General features: G+C 40.3%; 1 protein-coding gene across 1 annotated transcript in view; it reads right to left on the bottom strand.

Moving 5' to 3' along the window:
• Window positions 1-22907, bottom strand: part of pcsk5b (proprotein convertase subtilisin/kexin type 5b) — a 49385-nt gene that overhangs the window by 9895 nt on the left and 16583 nt on the right. Inside the window, exons 4-13 of the mRNA XM_031856686.1 lie at window positions 19185-19298; window positions 18394-18566; window positions 15070-15282; window positions 13698-13798; window positions 9152-9255; window positions 8202-8319; window positions 3503-3691; window positions 2763-2899; window positions 2097-2216; window positions 1812-1914 (exon numbers count right to left, since the gene is read on the bottom strand). Of these exons, the coding sequence (XP_031712546.1) occupies window positions 1812-1914; window positions 2097-2216; window positions 2763-2899; window positions 3503-3691; window positions 8202-8319; window positions 9152-9255; window positions 13698-13798; window positions 15070-15282; window positions 18394-18566; window positions 19185-19298 (1372 nt within the window). The remainder of the gene's footprint in view (window positions 1-1811; window positions 1915-2096; window positions 2217-2762; window positions 2900-3502; window positions 3692-8201; window positions 8320-9151; window positions 9256-13697; window positions 13799-15069; window positions 15283-18393; window positions 18567-19184; window positions 19299-22907) is intronic.

Raw genomic sequence — 22907 nt, forward strand, 5'->3', positions numbered from 1 at the left:
TTCACACACACGTTCACCCACATTCACACACACACGTTCACCCACACGTTCACACACACGTTCACACACACGTTCACCCACACGTTCACACACACACACGTTCACACACGTTCACACACACGTTCACACACACACGTTCACACACACACGTTCACACACACGTTCACACACACACACACACACACACACACACACACACACACACACACACACACGCGCACGTACTTTTAAAAAGGGGGAAGGGAGAGACTGAACATGATATGAACGACAGGAAACAGCATCTCTGCTATCACACTGATAAGGTTAAAGCCTATTCACACTAAGCTCAACAAATACCAGGGCAGCATTGAGCTGCGACCTTAAAAGGTGGCAAAATGGAAACAAAATGATCCAGAGTAAGTAAGCACTGATAAGCACATCAGAGAGATAACATCAAAATGTGAAAAATCAAATGTGACAGAAATTCAGACCAAGACATGACGAAGAGTCAGAATATTATAACAAGCTAGAGATTATGTCATGTAGTTGTGATACTGAAAGAACAACATAACAGAGTGCATTTGAAGTCGTGGCTCCAACTGTGAGAGCCTTTAAAGAGCAGCTCAGGACCCACCTGTTTACACATGTTTTTGTCTTCTGTTGTGACGTCTGATCTAGAAAGCTGCTACAGTATTTATTGTAAATCATTTTGAGCCTTTGCCACCGCCATGTAAGAAACATACTGCCAACACCACAGCACACCTAGCGTTCTTTAACCATAGTTAGCCAATTATGTCAATGTTAGTGTTCATGCATGCTTCTTAAAACTAAATATGAGGTAGAGGTCGTAACAAAGATGTTGAATATGTGTTAAGAATTAAGAAAGAAATTCTTAAACAGCCTCAGGAAGATTAACAGCTTGTTGCCTCTCTCCACCCTGGACTGTGTTTCCTACTCTTCAAAGATCCAACTACAACCAAATAAATACCCACATCCAAGATTTAACTTTATCGACATGTCAAGCCATCACCGGAAATTTGGTTGTTCCATATACAGAGCAAAAACATGCACAGTCAATTTCTGCCGGAATACTGATCATCAAATGCAGTCATGCAAACTGTGCTGTTGTACAAATGTTTTTTTGAAGCTCGAGAACACTATCGGAATATAGCCTTGAACTGATTAAATCAAATAAAAGTTCTCGGCGAATACACCGACATTCACTTCACCTTTCTGATTGAGACCTTCAGCTAATATTGATCCCGCTCTTTATTTGGCAGTCTCTTAACTCCCAGAGGAGTTCACACTCTTAAACCTGCGTTGGCTCTGGAGACGTCCGCACAGCAATTACGTTTAAATCTTCATGAATACTTTGAAAATCTATAGTCGGTGAGACCGAGTGGAATTATATTCCCAATATTTAAAAATGAAATCTAAGTTTTGCTGTCTATACTGTCTGTCTAAATACACTCCGTCTAAATACACTCCGTCTAAAGTGTTTTGGTGCATTTCAACAAAATTGCGATGCTAGGCAAGAGCTTGGGTCCATAGTTAACGTTAGGAGTTTAGCGTAAATGTAGCTTAGCTAAACGTTTGATTAAATAGTTTAGTAAACAAGTAACATTTCCAAATTCAATGCACATGGCGCTCTGCTGCTCCGTCTCCTCAGACACAATGCCCTGAGTACGCTCTGCCGCTCCAAGAGCGCGGTGCTCTGAACAACACTCCAGAGGGACTTTTTACGAAATCCGATAACTCACAAAATTGATATTGCATTTATGCCTGCTTTATGATAAACAGATTTACAGTAAGGGAGCTTTAAGCAGTCTGACCTGGTGTTGTTCTTGAACTTGAGGAAGTAGTGGAGGCAGTTGATGCAGTGATTGGGTCCAGGACCTTCACAGCCGTTCTCATTGCATTCAGAGTCACAGGGGCCTGGAGACACACAGAAGTAACATAGTAAAGAGATGATGATGTATGAATAGGTTTTATGGTCTCATTACTTTGTCACTATTAACAGAGTTTATGTACAGCTAGGACACTAAAGAATGATGTTACTTTGCAATGCTGCTACTATGGCAAACCTGTCTATGTGCGGCTCTGGACTTATCACTTACCGTTGAACTCCTCTTCGGTGGGCGTCAGCATGTCTGTGGAGCGGGGCTTATCGCTGCGCAGAGATGAGTACGGGTGCGCAGAGGTGCCGTACAGCACCAGTGACCACTCTTTAAGCTTGCCTGAGGAAACAGAAGCATTGTAAAAGTATTACACACTTCAGTCTGTCCTGATGGTGACCAGCTGAATATCCTTTGACAGCTATACGATTGTCTTTATGTTGCACAAAAAAAAAAGATAATTAGATGTGTGAAGGCAGGATTTTCTTTTTTGCTGTTCAGTTGAAAGATGATAACTCAGTTCAACAATCTTTCACCACCCTTCAACATTATTCTATATTTCAAGGTATGTTCAGCTACCATAAGTAGATTATATTACATTATTTTCTCTTAATAACACACATGAGAAAACTAGGCACATGTTACATGGGACTATAGTGACTGCCAGAACAGCTTTTTTGCGACTGCTAGTCTCCCTTTGAGACTTTATTATGTTGTTAAATTAGTGGGTCATTTGAGCAGTTAAGTTCATTGCCTGGAGAGCAGCATGTGTGCTCCTGCTGTACTTCTTCCTGTTCCTTCTATTTCTACTGTCTCTGTAATTAAATAAATGGGTAAGTAGACTGATGATTTTCTTTTTAATTAGAGAAATTAGCAACACTGTCATACCGGGTACTTTCTGGCTGCGGAGTTGCGAAGGTGAATCATAGATCTCTAGGACCCAGTCGCCTGCTGCCTTCTCTCCCCAGCAGTGGGTGGTCATAAACTCCCAGTTCTTAAAACCCTCCATGGAGTGATCAAACAACCTGCACATCAACAACACATCCAGGCGCACACACACACACACACACACACACCCATACAAACACACAAAATCATAGATGAGGAAACAACTCAAGTACTGAAAATACCAGTACAAACAATCTCAGCCACTCAACCGAGTACAATCCCAGTCTCAAATGAACCGTGGGCAAACATTGTACATGACTGTGGTTCATTTGAGGTGAACATGGACTAGGTACATACAGCGCTTATGGTGTTTCAGCCCAGATTAAAAATTCTTCTTGTTAACGAAGCAAGCATAGACAAGTAACATTTTTGGAGAATCGAGCAAATTCATTTAAATGGACAGAAACACCTCATTTAGCTTATGTAAGTATTCAACCCCATGGGTCACAACATTTGTAAATTAGAAGCACTTCGCCTTTTTTTAAGTCAGAATAAAAAAGCTGAATTTTTAATCCCCTTTCTGTTTTGACATAAATAGCAAAACACTGTCAAAAAAACATATCTCAATGTGGGTTATTATATTTGAAGATCACATTCTGACAAAAAATCATTTCACATGATGTCTTTGCAGTGTATGTAGTATTACATTGCAGATAGCATATCACAACTTGCTTTGTTACCTGTTGGCAAGCAGCTGAGACTTGGTCCCTGAGGGTGAGGTCAGATTGATTGACAGGTCCCCACGGCGAGGGTGTGTGATTGTAATACGTACGACCACGTGCTCCAGGTAGATCACATGGTGGTTGGGGTTGTCGGTGCATCCCGTTGCCTTGTACACCGACCGGACCACATGCTCTGGACGGATAGTTCTGCAAGACAAGATGGGAACCAATCAAAAAGGTAGACATGAGAAGAAAACAAACAAAAACCGAAATATCCAGTTTGTTATTTCTTGGAACATTAACAGTTACAAACGTATTCCGATTTATATTTAACCAGACGAAATCCATTGAGATACAATCTCTTTTGCGATGCCAACCCGGCCAAGAAGACAGCAAAGTTAAATGTCGAGTAAACATTAATTGCATACATAAAATAAAACTAAAAAAATACATTGCACAGTAAAAACTCTTCGCATCAACAGAAGAGGATATCAAGACACAGATAGTGAATGATACATGAAGACAAAATGGAAACAAGACATTACAAAATTGTTATATTAGGATGAAAGGGCATCAATTTAATAGGTATTTAATACATTTGGCCAATATATTAGTAAATTAACAAATTTAATTTGTCTAATAAATCGTTTTTCAATGATGTTCTTAATTTGTTTGTAGAACAAATTCAGGTAAGAAAATATGAATGAATTCCAGAGTCACGATTTGTGCTTACGTACTGTTTGTGAATGAGGCCCATTGTCTTTATTCAATGTTATCAATCAGGCCACTGAAGGAAACAAGAAAGTCCACTTTTAACCAGCTCTACTCACAGAAAGTGGGAAAGCCATAAAACAAATTTTTGGACATTGTGGTATTAGTTGATTTGCTGGGTGTACTAGTACATATCGTTGCAACCGTGATTTTCGAACAATCATCAAACCTCAACAACAAAAAAGCAAACAGAAACAGGATATCAGATATTAGAGCGGAGCAGATGGCCAATGAGATTAAAAGTGTGTTTCATAGATGAGCTTGAAATCACTTAAGATAAAACGTGGGCTCTGATTACAGTAGCTTCAGAAAATTGACTTGTCTTTCAAAATTAGATATCTTTCCTCTGTACAAAGCTGTGGTACAAATTTTAAAGTGAACTTGTTTAGAGCTACGAATTAGAGATGTGCTGATACTGATATTGGTCTGATACAGAGACAAATAGCTGGATCAGGTATTGTGACAATGGGGCCCGTTTAGTATCAGATACCCTTATTTATTAACCACACATTTGGTTAGAGTTAAATTAATCTGGACATGATCTTCAAAACACATGATTTATCGGCTGAATGTAACTCCGTGTGCTCTCAGCCATAATGTACTTGTAGTCCGTTTGCTCCTTCGGGGAGGTTGGGGACTGTGGCTGTCTCCCTACACCGACACATTCTGTTCAGTCGGCTATATGTTAGTGAACGACATAACACTCAATATCAAGTTTCATTTCACTACGGCACCCCTCAAAGCAATCACATGTACTTCGATTTAACCTCCTCAAAAAAACAAAGATCATGCACAAAGGTTTTCCATTTCATAAACCTCAACCTGCCAAAGGAACAAAGAACCATGAGCATGATAAAAAGACAAAGAGCCTTTTTTTCTTTTGCCTGCTAAGCACAGCTCCGCAACAGAATGATCACCCAACACAAAGATATAATGACTCCTTGAATAACATCTGTGGTATGATCTAATATAATAGCAGTAGAATGACAAAAACGTGAAAACATGGACAGGTCCAGTTCGGGGGACAATGGACACCATCTTGCTAGAGCAAGTAAAAAAAGGCTCATACTGTACGCTGCTGCTGCACAACAGGGAACACATGAAGCAGTTGAGCCAGCTCAACATGTCAACTCACTGGCTGTAGCGCTGGATTACATGCAGGATTTATTTGCTGGAAACTAAAATAGAGCTGGTGAATGACGCTTGCTCGCAAAATAATATAAAAAGGATTACCATAATTATTATTTGAAAGACAATTAATGCCAGTGACATGTGTGGTTTGATCCTGTATTGGAACCAGTTTTATTTCCCCCCTGGGTTGTCAGGGTTACAATGACAGTGATGACATTTTTAGGGCCTCAGTGATACAGCACAGATGTTTATCATTAAGAGGAAAGTTACCCCAAGACCATTATCGGCTGGTAAAGATTGCCTTAAGATGTGCAATGAAGATGAAGCGTTTCTCTTGGAACAACATATTATTCAAACTTGGCTCAAGAATTAACTGAGACAAAGAGCAACACAATGTATTTGATTATTAAAAGTTCTTTCTTTTGCCATTCAGACCACATAGTGCCCGTCGAGACCCACAGATATTTCAATTACAGTCAAATACTTGTATTCTGCTAATGGGTTTTTTAAAACCTAAGTGTGAATGTAACCGTCTGAAATGATAAGTGGGCGATCATGTTGACTCACAATTAGTCTATGGATTGTTAATTACAGCTAAATATACCAATTTGTTTGTGAAAGGCCATAACTGGCCAGCAAGATGAATTTAACGATTTCAATTGAGAAATGTATTGTGAATGTATATATTTTAAACTACTAACATGGCTGAAACAAATTCCCCTTTCTCTTAACAATTAAATCAGCAAATTAGTAAGAAAGGAGTCAAAGTGGTTCCTTATTATTTAAAGCAGCGCATTATGAATCGTTTTTCCAGAATACAGGCAGGTAAACAATCCATAACAATTTCTACATTTGTCCTTCTACTCTGATCATTTTTATCATTCTTGAGGGACTAATAGTCAATATAAACAATTAGCATTAAAACCACTGAAAACTGAGAAACACAAGGAAATGGCACGAGCTCAAGCAGACATGATGGAATGAATAACAGAGAGAAAACACTGATTGTCTCTTTCGTAAGTAGTTAATGACTGTTTGGAAAGCGGACAGCAGTAATGGCTGGGGAGTCTAGGGCTGATATCACAGCTCTGGCTTCTCCATGACACAACACAGATAACTGAACCACACGCATGGAACCGAGCAGAGCAGACGCACAGCCGATTAACACCATCCTGACTGCACACGGACCAGGCAGTTTTCCTGGTACGTGCTCCAAGTGGAGTGAGGCGAGCGATCGCAGACGGACATTACCAAACGCAGTCAGAGAGGCCGGCCAGAGGGTTTGTGGGAACATACAGCAGTGAGGTGATGGCTGCACTCATGCAGCAAGTCAGAAGCACAGAACACGCACATCTGTAGATGTACACCAACACAGAAAAAGAGACGCATATAGACCTGCCTCCAAAACACAATCTATGAAAAAAACATGAAGAGATGAAGAGATTTTTACTCAATAAAGTGGTTAATTAAGGGAAAAGAATGTCTCAGACTTTTTAGGGCAGTTTTGTAATGTGTTACACAATAAAATGTCATGACTTTGTTCCAAAACCAAACCAAACAAAATAAAGCCTTATGTTTCCTCGTTATTGCCTACTTTTACTTTGCGAGTCTGTCATTTGGCTGGATGGAAGAAGGGTCATTTTGTTTCTGAAAAAGGCTCAAGCTCCCAGTAACTGGACAAATGTTTGACTGACCATTTCCCACGTCTCTAAGGATACTTCATAAATACTACTTACATACTATACATGGAAAAAGGAGGCTAAAATGACATGGTTGTTTTATTTCTTTTACACAACAACAGTGGTAATCTCTCCATGAGCCAACACACAATCCATGAGTACAGAGGGCTTAGCACAACTGCCTCTGACACAAGCTGGACTGCATAAGCCTCATGTGGACTGACTTGTGCACTGAAGCAGAACAGACAGAATGACACTGGTAATGCTGCAGTCGCTGGCCACCGAGCCTTTGACTGAAAGCAAACCAGGGCCCGAGTTCAGCCAGCCAGCCTAACACAGAACAGTGCTCAGGCTTCCAGCTGCATCAAGAATAACAAGCTGTGAAGCCCTGGCTCTCTCCATGTGTGTGTGTGTGTTTGTGTGTGTGTGCGTAGTAAAGGTCTTATGTGAAAACCACCCTGCCAGAACTAATGCTTGGCCCCTATCAAGGTACAGCTTGCACAACTGCACTCTCAAACACATGCTGGTGCATAAAACACCAGGGAAAGAAAAAACTGTGAGAAAAACTGAGAAAGAAGTTGCGTCACATATGTTGGTCTTAGAGTTGACTCAGTTATCTGGCATTTCACTTCAAACTCAGAGAGTCTACCACAGTTAATATACCTGTTTAACTATAGAATAGCCATCATTTATTGAGGCACAGCAGTAGAGTCCAAGAATTAATTTATGTAGACACCCCAGTCCACATGCTGTTGCTTTGGACCTTTTAGGTCCAATTAAGGGAAATCCTAATGCTCCAGCAAACAATGACATTTTAGACAATAGAGTGCATCCAACTTTGTGAAAACAGTTTGTCAAGTTGAACAAAGTGAGAACCATGAAGAAATGATTTTCCAAGTTTGGTGTGGAAGAACTTGACTTGCCTGCACAGAGAGGTTTAACAATGACATATTGATATAATATCTAATATACTTTTGGACAGTTAGTATGAATTGAAATGCTAAAGGAGACTCATGGTTCAATATGATTTCAGGTTAATGAAGTTGTGCTCAACAAGTTGTCTAAAACACGTTTCCTGCAAGCTAGTATGTCAGGATACGTGTGTGTGTGTGTGTGTGTGTGTGTGCGCATTCTACCTTATTTGTCGGTCTGCGCTCTCCACACAGACGTGCTGAGTAGGGACTTGCTTCCATCGCTCCGCCTCCTTCACCATCGCCTCAGCGTCCATCAGACCAAAGCCGTAAAGATGGCTGACTGTAGGAAACAGTGGAAAGTCACAGTAGATCAGACCACTCTAATGACGACTCTACTGTTTCTCATACTAGTGATGGTTTACTCAACAATGAGTGTTTATAGTTCAAAATTTCTCAAGAAGATTTTTCCATTATTTTCGCAATCTTGAAATCATACACCCTGAAAAAATCTGAAAGAGGGGGTCAGAATAAATCAGTGCCAAGCCCTCTGGACAGGTTTGTTGCCCTCCTTAAAGGCATCTAGTATTGTACCGTTTTTATATTTCTAGTAAAGACTGTTATCTGGGTTATTACAGAGTCAAAATGTGTCTCAAAAAAAGATTCAGTATTCTCTAAATTTGATGTTCTCTACTAACTGAAATGAAAATACTGTGGACATAAAAGGTAGTTGCCTAAAAATTAAAAAGAAAGTTTAGAAACTACTTAACTTATGAGTACAACAGCTCAAATATGAATTCCTTCCATACTTCTCCCACTCCTCATTCCCTGTTCTGTTTCTCTTTAGTTCCTCTTTGAAAAAAAACAGTCACTTGGAAAATCTCCAGGCACACTGGGCCTGTAGCCTGGCTGACCCCTAGTTCTCACTGTGTTGGTTTCTCTCCCTCGTACACACAAAGTTACAAAATGCAACCCCGACATGGACCCTGACAGATGGCAGCTGGTGGCGCAGTAGTTAAGCAAGAAACATTTTTGGAAACTGCTCATCATCCCTTTTGTGATGGGAGGAAACAAATTCAGGTGTCAAAATACTGCATATTGATTTCTCCGCAACTATTTTTCTAGTATTCTTTATAACACACTATGTGTGTATGCGCGCATGTGCGTGTATGTACCATTGTAACCAGCAGCATTGGTCTTCCAGTCAGGGGCACTGAGATGTCCGGCTCTTGAGGTCTTTACAATTATGTGCTGAACATCTCTCCATGTTAGAAGAGGACTAGTGGGAAAAAAAACACACACACAAACACACGAGTACATTAATATATTTATTGTAATGTAAAAAACTCCCAGGACAAACCTGTGCAAGAACCAAGTGAATAAATGAATAACTAAATGATGTAAATACCTGCTTTGATATGCACATACTCAAACAGACACACGCATACATTTTAAATAACAAATAATAAAATCTACACAAATGCACATACATAGAAGACCCGGTCAAGCTGCACTACAGATTTAAATACAGGAATAATGATGAGAAAAACGTTTTGAATAATTCATTATGTTGTGAAAGGCAAAGCAGAACATGAAGAGAAAAAACAAATGACTAAAAGGGGGACAATGAATGAATAGTAAGACAGAAAAGATATCTCATTGTTAATTCTGAATAAATTCAGACAAGGAAGATGTGTGTGTGAAAGAGAAACATAAAGTTTGGGATTAAAGGGGAAGGAGGTTAAAAAACAAAGTGCAAGAAAGAATAAAGCAGACGGAATGTAAAACAAGGTAAACAAAACAGTAATATACGTACAGTAGGTGGAAGATTACTGAGAGAGAAAATGACAGAGAAGCATAGATGGAGAGCAGCGATACGCGTTCATCCATCCCTAGTTTCTCAGATCTCACGTGAGATCCATTACGAGATGGCAGCCATTTGCCTCAAGTGCTTTGATGTACAAATGCTACATTAAAAAGGGAAAAACCAGGAAGAAGTGGGTCACCAAGTTTCCTGGGATTCCCTTCCATCTCATATGCCGGCCAGATGCTCCATTCCTTCCCCTCGTGTCACTCCCTCTCCATCTAAGTCCTCCAGAATCTGCACTGCTCTGAATCAGTTGACCTAAAACTAATATTCAACGTTGGCAACCCAACATTCAGATTTTTAAATTTAAGAAGATACGCTGGTATGATGTGAAAGCTTAAAATCCTTAACATCTGGGAGAATTCTCAGCATCACACATTTAGCTGCTGATTTTCATAGATTATAGTCAGAAGAATCTTCTGGCAGTTTTATCTGTATCAAGGAGTAGCACTACTGGGCTGGGGATAGGGTTAATCAATGTTGTGTATTGGTATTCTGTTTTATTGTATTTTTACCTTTTCTTTATTATATTGTTCTATGCATAAATTGCATTATATACTTTATGGATTTAATGTAAAGCATCGCTTTTAATTTTAATGAAAACAAAACAACTTTTTGAGTCAGATCTATCCCTTTTGGAACATTCCCAAGTTGATTGGCGAGTGTGGTGATCACATTCAAATTAGTTAGTCAAACATGTAATAAAATCCTGAGGTTTCCGACCGTTAGGTCTTTTTAATCTCAACCATTTCATTCCTCCTTTTACATACATTAACATTTTAGTAATGCTGAAAGCTGGCCATCTATCTCTCGCAGCACTAGAAAACAGCTATACTTTTCACATTAGCTATCCATCACTCGGTTTTTAAAGAACAGTAATCAAGTTTACTTAATGGAGTGTTAGGTCAGCCTTTTGCAGTTTGCAGGGTTCTATTCAAGAATGCTTTCTGATGTTAGGAATGAGATCAGGATCTAAACAAGGAAATATTGGAAGATGGAAAGAAAATGTCTTCTTTTTCCCTACCTGCAGTGCACATCAAATATCACACCCCTTTAATGCCCATAAAACAACAGTAGCTAAGACAACAGCTATTTTGTTACACTTTGTTCCCTAATGGCCTAAATGAGCCCACACTTGTCAAAACTAACTGAAGAACATATACTTCTTAAAAAGTTGAAAATAAAATATCAAGTAAAAAACAATTACAGGATGGTGGCACAGTAAAGTGATGTACAAGTCAGAATAATTAATGTACAGATCATTATTAATAGGCTTAGCTGCCACCGTATAATTATGGCTCCATACATGTTTTATGGTCATTAATTAAAAGTGACTTTGGCATCGTTATCTAGGCCACGACACCCTTCCTATAAACAAGCCAATACTAATTAATGGAGTAGCTTGCATACTGGGGAAAACCAGCAGCAAAAGAGGTCGTCTAATACGGGTTTCTTGGTGCTTCTTTTAAGTGTAATTATGGATGAAAACACACATGGGTAATCTGCAGGGAGAAAGCAAGAAGGAAAATGAAGAGTCCCTCTCCATCTCACCTTCATTCAGTCCAGTGATGGTTGATTACCCACTGAACTACAATCAGCATTTTTGGTACTTTGAACTTTATCTGCTTCTCTAGCTTGAATTTTAAAGCAGACGAATGTAACCTCCTAGCAGATGACATCCTTGTGTTAGGTTATCCTTGCTCATTTTCTTGTTTATCCCTCCTAATTTCCTCACTGAAGAGTCCTGTCTCCATGTTCCCTCACTTTACCATGTCTTCAACTCCCAAGGAGAAAAGGAATGGCAGATAGAAATATAAGTTTCTGAAGCTCTTAAACCTCGCTGCTTGCTGTGCCAGACTCATAAAGAGATAAATCATGTGCTGACTTAAAACATCTTAAACTTGGCAAAATGTACAGAGAACGGAGCATGAGACAGTTTTCCGGAGCAACATGTTCCAATCCACTCTCATACCGAGGGAAAAGACCTCACAGTAGAGAGTAAAAAGAAGTCTAGCGTAATGGCGTCTTGACATGTTTATCACACAGAGTTTGCTCGCTTTCATTCACCAGATAAGAGCAGATATGATCAGTATTGCACAGTTTGTCTAAACTTTTTCCCCTCTCCCTTTCATCCTCTCCTCTTTGCTTGCATGTGCATGCATGCAGGTTTATCCATGTGAGAAAGTGAACAAAAGGATGGAAGGAAGGAAAGAGTGTTTGCCTTGGAGGAGGAAAAAAACAACAAAAAGAAAACATCATGACAGTGGTGGAGGCTCAGCACGCACGACAGAGGAAGTGAGAGCTCGTAGAAGAGAAGAAAGCAGGCAGGTAAGAAGCAGTGTGTGATAATCTTGTTGAGGAAACAGGCTTATGTGCCCAGCACTGCCTGGAAACCGAGAATATTTTCTACTGGGAGGATTTGGATTGGATTATCCAGGTTAAATGAAGTGACCTCAGCTTACCGAGCCGCTCAACATGTGATGATGGGGTGAAGGCCAATTCACAGTCTCTGCACCTGCACTGCACTCACTCCGATTAATGAATTGATCACAAATAAAGCACGTCAACAGGTTCCAAAGAGGAGCAGGCAGGGCAGGCATCTGCAGTGTTTCACACAAGAAGCTACCGGGGCATCTAGAAGCCATTGTAAATAAAATGCTTTTAAAATCTGGCTCTTTTCTCATCTCTGAAAATGCCAACATTGAAAATCGGCACTCCAGAACCCTGTAGCAGAAGTGTTTGGCATGTTAGCACCTGGCCACAAATGTCTGTGGGTAGCCCTGCTTGTTACAGACGGGGTGAAATTCTGCCACAAAGGATATCTTGAAACCAAGATCTAAATTATTTATGTTTGAAAACAACAAGAAAGGGAAAAAAAATTGGGCTTGGAATCAATAATCCCAATATTTTGCCCACAATGATGACGGCATCACTATCTTAAGACAACTATCTGACATATAGTAATCAGTCATATTCTATATTTATAATGTCATGATATTGTAAAGACAGCTGAGATGAAACACTGTTCGTGTCATGTACCCTCATTGAAACAGCCGTATAATTGCAGAAAGCAGAACAGTTCAGATTCAAATGTCTGCAGTAAAGGATGCAAACACCTCAGCCTCAGGATCCCAAGACAACATTGTGATATTACAGAGGAGCTGGTACTGCAATATATTGTGTTTATCAAAGTATATGTCCCAGCTCAGGTATGTACACACTTCAGCTGTATATAGCTGGCACCACTAAATGGAGTGCTTTATTCTGTTAAAGTTCAAGCACAGTTCACCACTGACTGAGATGACAATCCACAAGCAGGCAAGTACTGTATACCGAAGAAGACTGCACATACACTTTATCTATAGTTTACTGAAAAAGGTATCGGCATAGTGCATCTCTAGACCCTCTCAGAAGGTGCACTGGAGTAAAGGATTAATCAAACAAAGTTTATATACCTGGAAAAACGATGGTTTGTCTGTCACATCAACAAACTATTGATGTTGGCCTGGCATCCAAAATAACAGTTACATATTAACAGCAGATGACTCCTTTTATTCAGCGCCACAGAGCACCCCTGCCAGCTGCAGATGTAATCACTAAATGTGAATACATCACTATATAGAGGCAAGTTAATTGCAAAAGCTGAAACTCTAAACCAATCTTTACATTCCATTCTCTAGCCCACCATCCAGAAGAACATTTACATTTGTTTAACTGCTCAGCACGATATGCTTGTGAGAAAATGCTTCACAAGCTCCTCATATAGATCAATGAGGCCAGAGGACAAGAGGGCATTAGAAGGTATGCAATGGGCAAAGGGATGAAGTGAAGGGATGAGTTTAAGTGGATCTTACTTTGCCTCCAGTGCCAGAGCAACAATGGCAGCAGCCATGGGAGCCGAGGCCGACGTCCCCGTGTGACTGTCTGTACATCGATGTCTCAGGTCTGTTGTGATCTGCAAACAGAGGAGAAGAGAGTGAGAGTGAAGACAGAGTTAGACAAGGGAGGGAAGAGAGATGAAGAGGAATTACAGGAATGAAGACAGAGAAAGGGGAAGGGAAGAGACAAGAAACAACCCAAAAGAAAAAAGTTGAAGAAGAGGAAGAGAAGAGAGAATAGTGACAGTATTGGAAAGATGAGAGGGAGAAAGAAACAGACAGAGAGAGAGAGAGATTGAAGTCATGAGGATCAGAAGGATTTAGACACACCTGAAACCCACATTCCAGCCTTGATACACTGCCTCACTACAGATAACACACACAGATATTCACACACACAACTACACAAATCACCCGTTTCCCCAAGAATTAAAGGAATGAATTCAATCCCCAAGGAGAATCCAAGGACAACGAGTAAGAGGGAAGAAGGAGCAGTAAAGCATGTTGTTAAAGCGCTGTATGTTCGCTTGATTGTTTGGACTTTTAACAGCCAACAACTCAAGACAGCTCGACAGTCAGTCCGCCAAGAAAAGCTTGTCTAACTTCCAGTATGAGCCCTCATCAAAGGGCCTCTCCTGGACCAAAAAGTTTGAGGGATTATCTGAATATACACACACAGAATCTGAAATGGTTAAGTAAGAAGTGAAAGTGGTCCAACAGCATTAAGTAGACAGGACAGTGTATGCTCAAGTAGATTAGACTGATTCAGATATACTCTACTAAGCCAGAGGGACACCGTAGAGAGTATGTGTGTGTGTGTGTGTGTGTCTCCGTCTGTAGCATCAGAATGAGGAATGTAGCAAAACACTGCCAGACAAGCTAGCTCACAGTGGACAACTGTCACTGTCCATCCAAGTGGAGCATGGGAGCGAGTTGGTCAATGTGGGTGAAACCAGGCCACACCACTGGACCACAAAGCACACACACAAACCAGGTGAAGTTAATGCCAAATAGCGTCATGCTGTATTCTTAACTGAAATTATACATTTTACAATTTTTAAGCTCCAAATCAAAACATGGTCAGTATTTAATGTAAATTATCTAGGACAGGGAGACCAGCCTTAGCATGCATCTTTGGTTCATGTCACGCATTTAAAGATGAAAAACAGAAATCTTGTCGAATTTTCATTTAAGCACAAACCACTGTGCTAGAATTTCGGACATCAGTGAAGAAGGAATACGTGTTCTGGCCCTGCAGTAAAGTCAGGCCATGGGAACTTGTGCTCATTTATAGAACTCGTGTGTATGCATTCAGTAGTTTTTAAAACCATACACACAATTTCCTTACAATCTTTCGGTCGTAGTTCTCCCCGCTGCTGTAGGTGGTGGTCAGTGTGGACGAGCATTCCTCCAGGTACCATGGCTTGCGTCCGCTCTCAGCTGTGCTGGAGATGGAGATGGTGTAGATGGAGTTGGTGTAGCCGTCGCAGGAGCAATGGTCTCTGCTGCGCCCGCCGTTTCCTGAAGCCCACACGAAAATAGAGCCACGACCCTTCCTCCCCTAACAGGAAGAGAAGCAGAGAGGATACAGTAAGAGGCTGCCGATTTGTTTTAGCACTAAGAGGTACTTACTCATCATCAGGCTTTGTTTCGGCTTGATATTTGAAAATGTTCTATTCATTTCTGTCTGAGTAACAAGTTCATGTGTTCAGTGTGCAAAACCACTGTATGACGAAGAAATGATCAGCAACAGTCAGAGAGGCAGCAAAGCCTCAGCGGCCTGTGAATGTCTGGTAACTGTGATTTGATCCTAGTTCAGTAATCATAATGTTTCAACTGGGCAGAATAAAGTGGTGTTTTCTTTCCTTTGAAAACTTGACATATCTGCTGTGTTAGTAAGATTTTTTTTGATCTCGGACTGAGGTGTATTTCCATCTCTCCTGATATCAGTGCCACAGCAGCAAAGTTACGAGTTAATGTACTGACTGACATCATGTACAAAATGTATTACGAGAATGATGTCATATTAACTAGTAATAAATTAGATACAGAACATTGCTTAAAAAGATGTTTGTTTTGTTAATAGTACACGTTATTGCATCTTGTCTGATTTAGCTTTTTATTTTTCACATTGGTTTCAGCAGTAAGATTTGTTTATCAATATGTGTTGAAAAGAATAAAATGATGTCTATATGTGTTATATTGTGTTACAATAGCTGCAGCTTCTTATAAATCTCCTCCTAAACGTATGATTACCATAAGGTCCTTTTCTGATCTTTGACTCCTATTTATTTGTTTATCATCATATCATGTTGTGCTATAATTGCTCTCCATCGGCCTCCTGTGTTTTGTTTATCCAAAACATTCTCTTTTTTTTGCATCCTTGCAGTTTGGACCTTGTGTTTAGTTCTATTTTTGTTTAATCATTTTTTGTCAGTCCAGTACATATCCATCAGTCTGTTTCACTCAATCTTTTTAAGCTTGTAAGTTTTTGAAACTATTACCCATACAAAGTCATTACCTGTGCTTTAAGAATGCATCAACAGCCCACAAAAAAAATGTAACTTGATTGTACACAACTATGAAAGGAAGCAAACCAATAAAGCCACAAAATATTCATGAAAAGACCGGTTTCTTTTACACAACAAAGGCAGAGTTTTTCAATGAGTCATTGTGCATGTTTTGCATTTCACCAAACTTTGGCTGAACATTGCACACATATGGACATTTGTTATAACTGAGGAACATTATATGAGCAGCCAGGCAGCTGTTTAATATTCAAATCCAGGTTTCCAGAAGAGGTTACACAGTATATCTAAAATAAAAAGAAAATGATCCCTGAGACCCGGGCCAGCTCAGAGTGAGCTTCACACGCCAACTAATTTACAAATAAGAGTATTCAGTTTTAACCATTTCTCAAACCTCCTCAAGCCAAATGCCGTTTACTTTTTTCTTTTTTGACATTGTACTTCTAAAATTGTCAGAGTTGAAAATAACCTAAACCCAGACCTGGTGGAGACGCACTGAGCTAGTTACGGTGCTGGTGATGCCTCCGACTGAGGCGTCAAGGCAAAGTTCAGCCAGGAGTCAGCAAAAAAGGTATCTGACAAACTCGACTGACACTGCGATTTAAACTGTTTCTCAAAAAGACACACACACACACACACACACACACACACACAGATAATAAAGGTGGAAAGGAGTTCTTCAAAAGGGTGCTTCTGTCAGGCAGCGATAAGGATGTGGAGCCCCTCTGAGTGAGAGGGGGATCAGACAGGAGCAAACGCTGACAGATGAGAGCGATGGAGAGTGCTTTGAAAGAAAGGAAGGGACAAAGAGAGGGAGGGAGAGGAAACAGTGAGTAGAGAGAGGGAGAAGGACAGAGGAGGGGAGGGGAGAGTGGAGAAACGCAATGTGAAACTGATGCACAGCAATCCAATCGTCATCAACAGATCGAAGGAGAGCACAGACTAAAGAATAAACAATTCATTGGTGACAAGAAATGCCAATTAATTAATTTGTCAGAAAATTCAACATTAACAGTTTCAGTGAAATATAACAAACATTCACATTTTTAGCATTTCTCTACTTTTGTCTTTTTGTCTAAAATCATATATTTGTGAATTGAAAATCCTCAGGTTTTGCACTGAAATGCAAAAATTGCAACTGTCATCTTGGGCTCTGGGAAATTGTCCAATTGTGATGGGGTTTTTTTTCCACCGTTTTTTACATTTGGCAACAGAAGTCAAGTACAGCACTCTGCACAGCTGTCAGTGGTATTTCTAACACCTCAGCTCTCTGTGATAAACCTTCAGAGAGTCACATAGGTACATGATACACTTACAAGCATGTCATATCCCCTCAGCTTCACAAGCACACACACTCAGACATGCACACAAACAATAGCGGGAGGGCACGCAAGCACATACACATGCCCAACTTGTACCAGTTGGACAGATATCTCCCTCACCTCTGTCAACTTAAAAGGCCAGCCTGTTGGAGCGCAGGGACCCTATTCTACTCACACTCCCTGCCTGTCGGTACCTTTGTTCCTTTCTCTTTTCTCTTTTTTGTAACATGCCAGAGGCAGTCAGCCTTCAAGTCAAAGTTTTCAGTTTCTGTCTCACCTCATCAAAGGGCTACATCTGTTTAACCAAATGGCAGAAAGCCAGGAGTAGCAAACTCTTGAAACATGTAGATGTAGTGTGTGTGTGTGTGTGTGTGTGTGTGTGTGTGTGTGTGTGTGTGTGAGAGAGAGTGTGAGTGTGAGAGAGAGAGAGAGAGAGACATGACCAGTAAATGACTTCACCCCTCTTAACCTCTGTTATAGCGTTTCCACTCCACCCAACCAACAACACAGCGGCAGCTTGTCGTTATGCAAAATACGCTATGAATATGTAGATGAATATATGCTAACAGACCGGGGCTGCTCTCTAATGTCCGGAGGAGCTTCACAAGTAGACAGCCAGGCAGGACTTTCGGATACGAGTCCATGAGCATGAAACACACACACACACACACACACACACACACACGCACACACACACACTTGGAGAGTGTGTTTCTATCTTTTCTAACCATATGAATACCGATGCCAAAGTCTTGGCTGAGCAGTGAAGCACATGTTCATTTGTACATTGATCTGTATGTAAATGTGTATGCATGTGCCTACCATGCGGATGCCATTCTCGAAGGCCTGCCTGGCCAGAGATGCTGGTCCATCCACGGTCTTTCCGTCGTCATCAGGTCCCCAGCTGGCGCTGTAGATGTCAATGTGCTGCGGCTGGAGGCTCAGAGACTTTGCCTCCACCATATCCGTTACATCGCCATCCAGCATTCGCACACCTTATATACACACACACACACACACACACACACACACACACACACACACACACACACACACACACACACACACACACACACACACAAAAACATAAATCATAAATGCACAAGCTACTTTAATCTATGTTCTTTGTATTTCATTCCAAATGTTTAATAATATGCATGAAACAGCCAGTCTACCTGCTTAATATCCTGTCATAATAAATTAAACAGTCAGACAAATAAAGTAATTAATTAAGCTAATTAATACATAAACAAGTATTACAGTGTGCTTGTCCCACACAACACCTGGTTGTATTAGACAAACTCTGTATCTTCAAGCATTAGAAGTTACAATTTAATCACATATGTTGCTCCTCTTTATTATGCAAATTTCTGCAACAAGATCTCTATATAGGTTTCTGTAATTCAAGTTCTTATCACATATTGATTTTTAGTTGTTGCGTTCATAAGAATGCAAGTGTGCAGAAGCATTCAGGCATCACCATGACGACATCGCAATGGTGTGTGGTTCATAAGCACATGATCAATCAGTGAAACAAATACAAACTAAAAACACAGCGTTCGTTGTATTTAAACCCCGTTGGTGGAATATTAACCAGACAAAATATCACTCACCTCCTATTCTAGCATTATAGGCAATCCCCACAATGCAGTGGGAGTTGTTTGCGGCTGCTGCAACTTCGCCTGCACACCGTGTCCCGTGTCTGAGGAGAGATCGAGAATGAACAGCTTACTTTACAAATCTAGAACATACACAAGCATGAGAGCACGGAAACACTACCGGATAAACATGCAGCTTTTGAAGTGGAAAGCAAGGACTCCTGCATGTACACATTTTCACAGATAGATGTGCACATTCCTGTTGATGCAATCCTTCACAAAATTGTTTGAGAGTAATAAGTGTTACAAATGTAGCAAACACTATAAATATTTCTATCATTCTTGCTTTTCCCTCACAGGCCTAAAAGAGAACAGAAAAAGAGGAAGTTCAACATTCTTCAATGCCAATGGTCCCCAATGAGCAAATACACACCAACAGAAGCACAGTTTGGACCTTTTTTGACATTTTCTTGGAGTACGGCATCCACGCACCAACAGACATAGACACAATGAAACAATAACAGCTGAAACAATGTCCAACAACAGTGATAAGTTAGACCACTCATACTACGTTAAATACGACTAAACACACACACACACACGCACACACACACACACACACACACACACACACACACACACACACACACACACACACACACACACGCACAACAGAGTAACATTCCACCAGTAACTGCAGTGGTGACAATCGGCCTGGGTCAGCAACAAGCGTAAACAAACATAAAAATGTTTGCCGCCTCCTCAGAAACACCACTTTCTGGATCGGCACAGACACACACTTACACGCATGCACACACACCACCTGCAGGGAACATCTGCATCACAACACCCCCGGAAACAGCTCTGACCGCTGCCATGGAAACCCAGCATCTAGTTGTCCAACCCCCTGGGGAAAACGCAAAGAAGTTAAGTCAAGTCCAGGGAAGCACTCAGACTGAGGACAATCTGTTTCACAGCAACTTGATGACTTCAGGTAAACACCTATTTAGCAACATGATCAAAGGTTTAAAATACGTCACTGAAAATCATCACTGTCCACACTTACCTACGGTGTCAACAGCAACATCCATGCTTGGCAACTTCATCAAAAACGCTCAGAAGTAGGAATTATATCTCTCACTTATATATCACTTTTCTTCACCCACAATCTGTCCCAGAATTACATGCAATACAGTCCTCTACTGTCGTCTACACTGGTGCAATACAACACAAAAGCACAGTAAAATACACAACATACTCCTCCAGGTTTTGAGCATTTTCCTTTGACTTATCACTAATTTATTGAAGTGTTTTTCAACCTTTCTTCCCACCTAACAAAATTACGTTAACTTAGCTTTCAACCTCGCTGCCTACACAGTCTTGAACACAATGCGGAAAGAATTTCTATATCCACAAACTATAGAAAGTTGAAATCAGAAGAGTACAAACAAATGTTAAGGAATACGTTGTCATTTAGGGAAATATGCTTATTTACTTTCTAGAGTGATTTCACTTGGTCTGTAGGCAACAGTAAATATGAAGACCCTGCCAGAGGTCGGATATCTTAGCTTAGCACAAAGACTGGATGAAGGGGGAAACTGCTAGCCCGGCTCTTTCTACAAGTAACAAAATGAAGCTCGTCAGTAAATGACAAACAAGATATTATTTGTTAATACTTGCGTTTTAGATTCCCCTTTGCCAGTCATTATGCTAAGCTAATTGGCTGGTGGTGGTAGCTTCACGATTAACAGAGTGGTAACAAATTTGTAATCTACTCAGTAGGAAAGTAAACAACAACATTAACGATATGTAGTTCCTAAAATAACAAACTATTAAGTCAACAACACCTCTGATCACTTGTCAAATTGATACAGGATTTCGGCATTCCTCATTTCACAGAAATCGGAGTACCATTCCTACATAGAACTGAGAATCCATAACAATGACTTATAGATTTATTTTAAAATCCATATCCTTCCGATATTAGATGTAACAGCATTTGTATAAATGTGGAAACCTTTATTGTATCCTTAGTAGAGTATGATTGACCTCACAAGTTTACAGAAAAGTTAGCTGTGTGGGTTGAAGTATAGCGTATTAGATGGCCGCAAATCAGTTATAGGCTCCTTTGTCACAGTTAATGAGCCAAACTGCTGGCTCCCTCTTTCAAAATGCTTCAAAAGTCTTCACTCGGTTCATTTCACTCCACTAATCCATAAAATCATCTGTTTGGCTGTCACTCCATTCTCGGTGTTTGCTTGTATTTTCCATTTTCTACACATCTGTGTCACAGTCACTCAAGGATCTCTCTGCATTTCAGCCAGAACTATATCAATGTTTGTGCAATGGATAACCGTCAGTCAGAACAACTTACACTCACACAGAATAATTATACAAATGCAAACACACACTTTTTAACGTTCTGAAAGTTTAAAGGATACAGCCACTTAAACTCACATTTAACTCTCTGTGGTACACATCCATTTTATAGCTGTGTATACTACTACTATAATAATAAAACTATAATGTATTCTTTTCTTTATAGTTTTCAGTTTTTCCAATTGAAAATCTATTTTTACATTTTGTCAAAGTCACTTTGTGTTGGAGAAGGTTAAGCGAAGGTTATGGTAAAAATCAATTTGCAAGAAGATAAACTGCTTTGTTAATGTTTTCCGCCTAGTTTTATGGGACACGCACACACACACACACACACACACACACCACTTGTACACAAAGACAAAATCAGGTTAAAACGAGTTACATCATTCTTGTACAACACATAGTTTGACAACAACAACACACAGTTTCAGTTGAAGCTAAAGTGAGCGTAAAAAGGCGTAATCACAGCCGGCACATTGTGCGCATAGTGGTCGCGATGCTTGGTCGTGCCCCTCGGAATATTTGTAACTTGGTGCATGTGGCGCGCGCGATCACAGGGCTTGGACAAAGGCAATAAAGTTGTCCATGAACATGAGATATGAGTTTACAGATAATTACAATCCCTCCTCGGCATAGTGGAGGTTGGTTTATGGCCTTTGGCTGATTACATACATAGACTGTATATTACACCTACAGTCTATGGGTTTCAATCGTTGTCTTTTTTTATTCTTCACAGTTCATTTTCTTTGCATGCCCTCTGGCGTTTTTGGAGAATAATGCAACGAACAGCACATAGAGTATAAACGCCTCCGTACATGCTCGGGGCTCGCGCTACGGTGCCAAGCGCTTATATAAACAAAGCTTAACAGACTGTTTCTTCAGCCTTTCGGGCATGATGACCAGTTTTTTCTTGCAGGCCACCACACACACCAACCTTTGAAATCTATTTCATTAGACTCCCTATTCCCAGTGGAGATGTGACCTCCATGTTTTGATTGAACTAAAATGACCATCCCATTAGATCATTTGTTGGATGCAGAATAGTAATATGAAAAGTCAAAGCGGGTGAACCAGATTTCTTTCCACACACATAACATCATAGGCAACAATGAATTCAGCTTTAAAAAGAAAAGCAACTCAGCTGCATCTGTAGGCCTCATGTGTCTTTTAGACAATGCATTACCAGCAGGGACTGAGCCACTGTCAAGGCACTTGTGCTGCTGCAGCCAAACACACACACAAAAAAAAAAAAAAATCACTCAGTAAGCCAAACTGGCACAAGACAAATGCAACCCTCTTTTTTCCTCTCTCTCTCACACACACACACACACACACACACACACACACACACACACACAC

This window comes from Anarrhichthys ocellatus, unplaced genomic scaffold (assembly GCF_004355925.1).
Source record: "Anarrhichthys ocellatus isolate YVR2014 unplaced genomic scaffold, GSC_Weel_1.0 scaffold17, whole genome shotgun sequence".
Taxonomy (NCBI): domain Eukaryota; kingdom Metazoa; phylum Chordata; class Actinopteri; order Perciformes; family Anarhichadidae; genus Anarrhichthys; species Anarrhichthys ocellatus.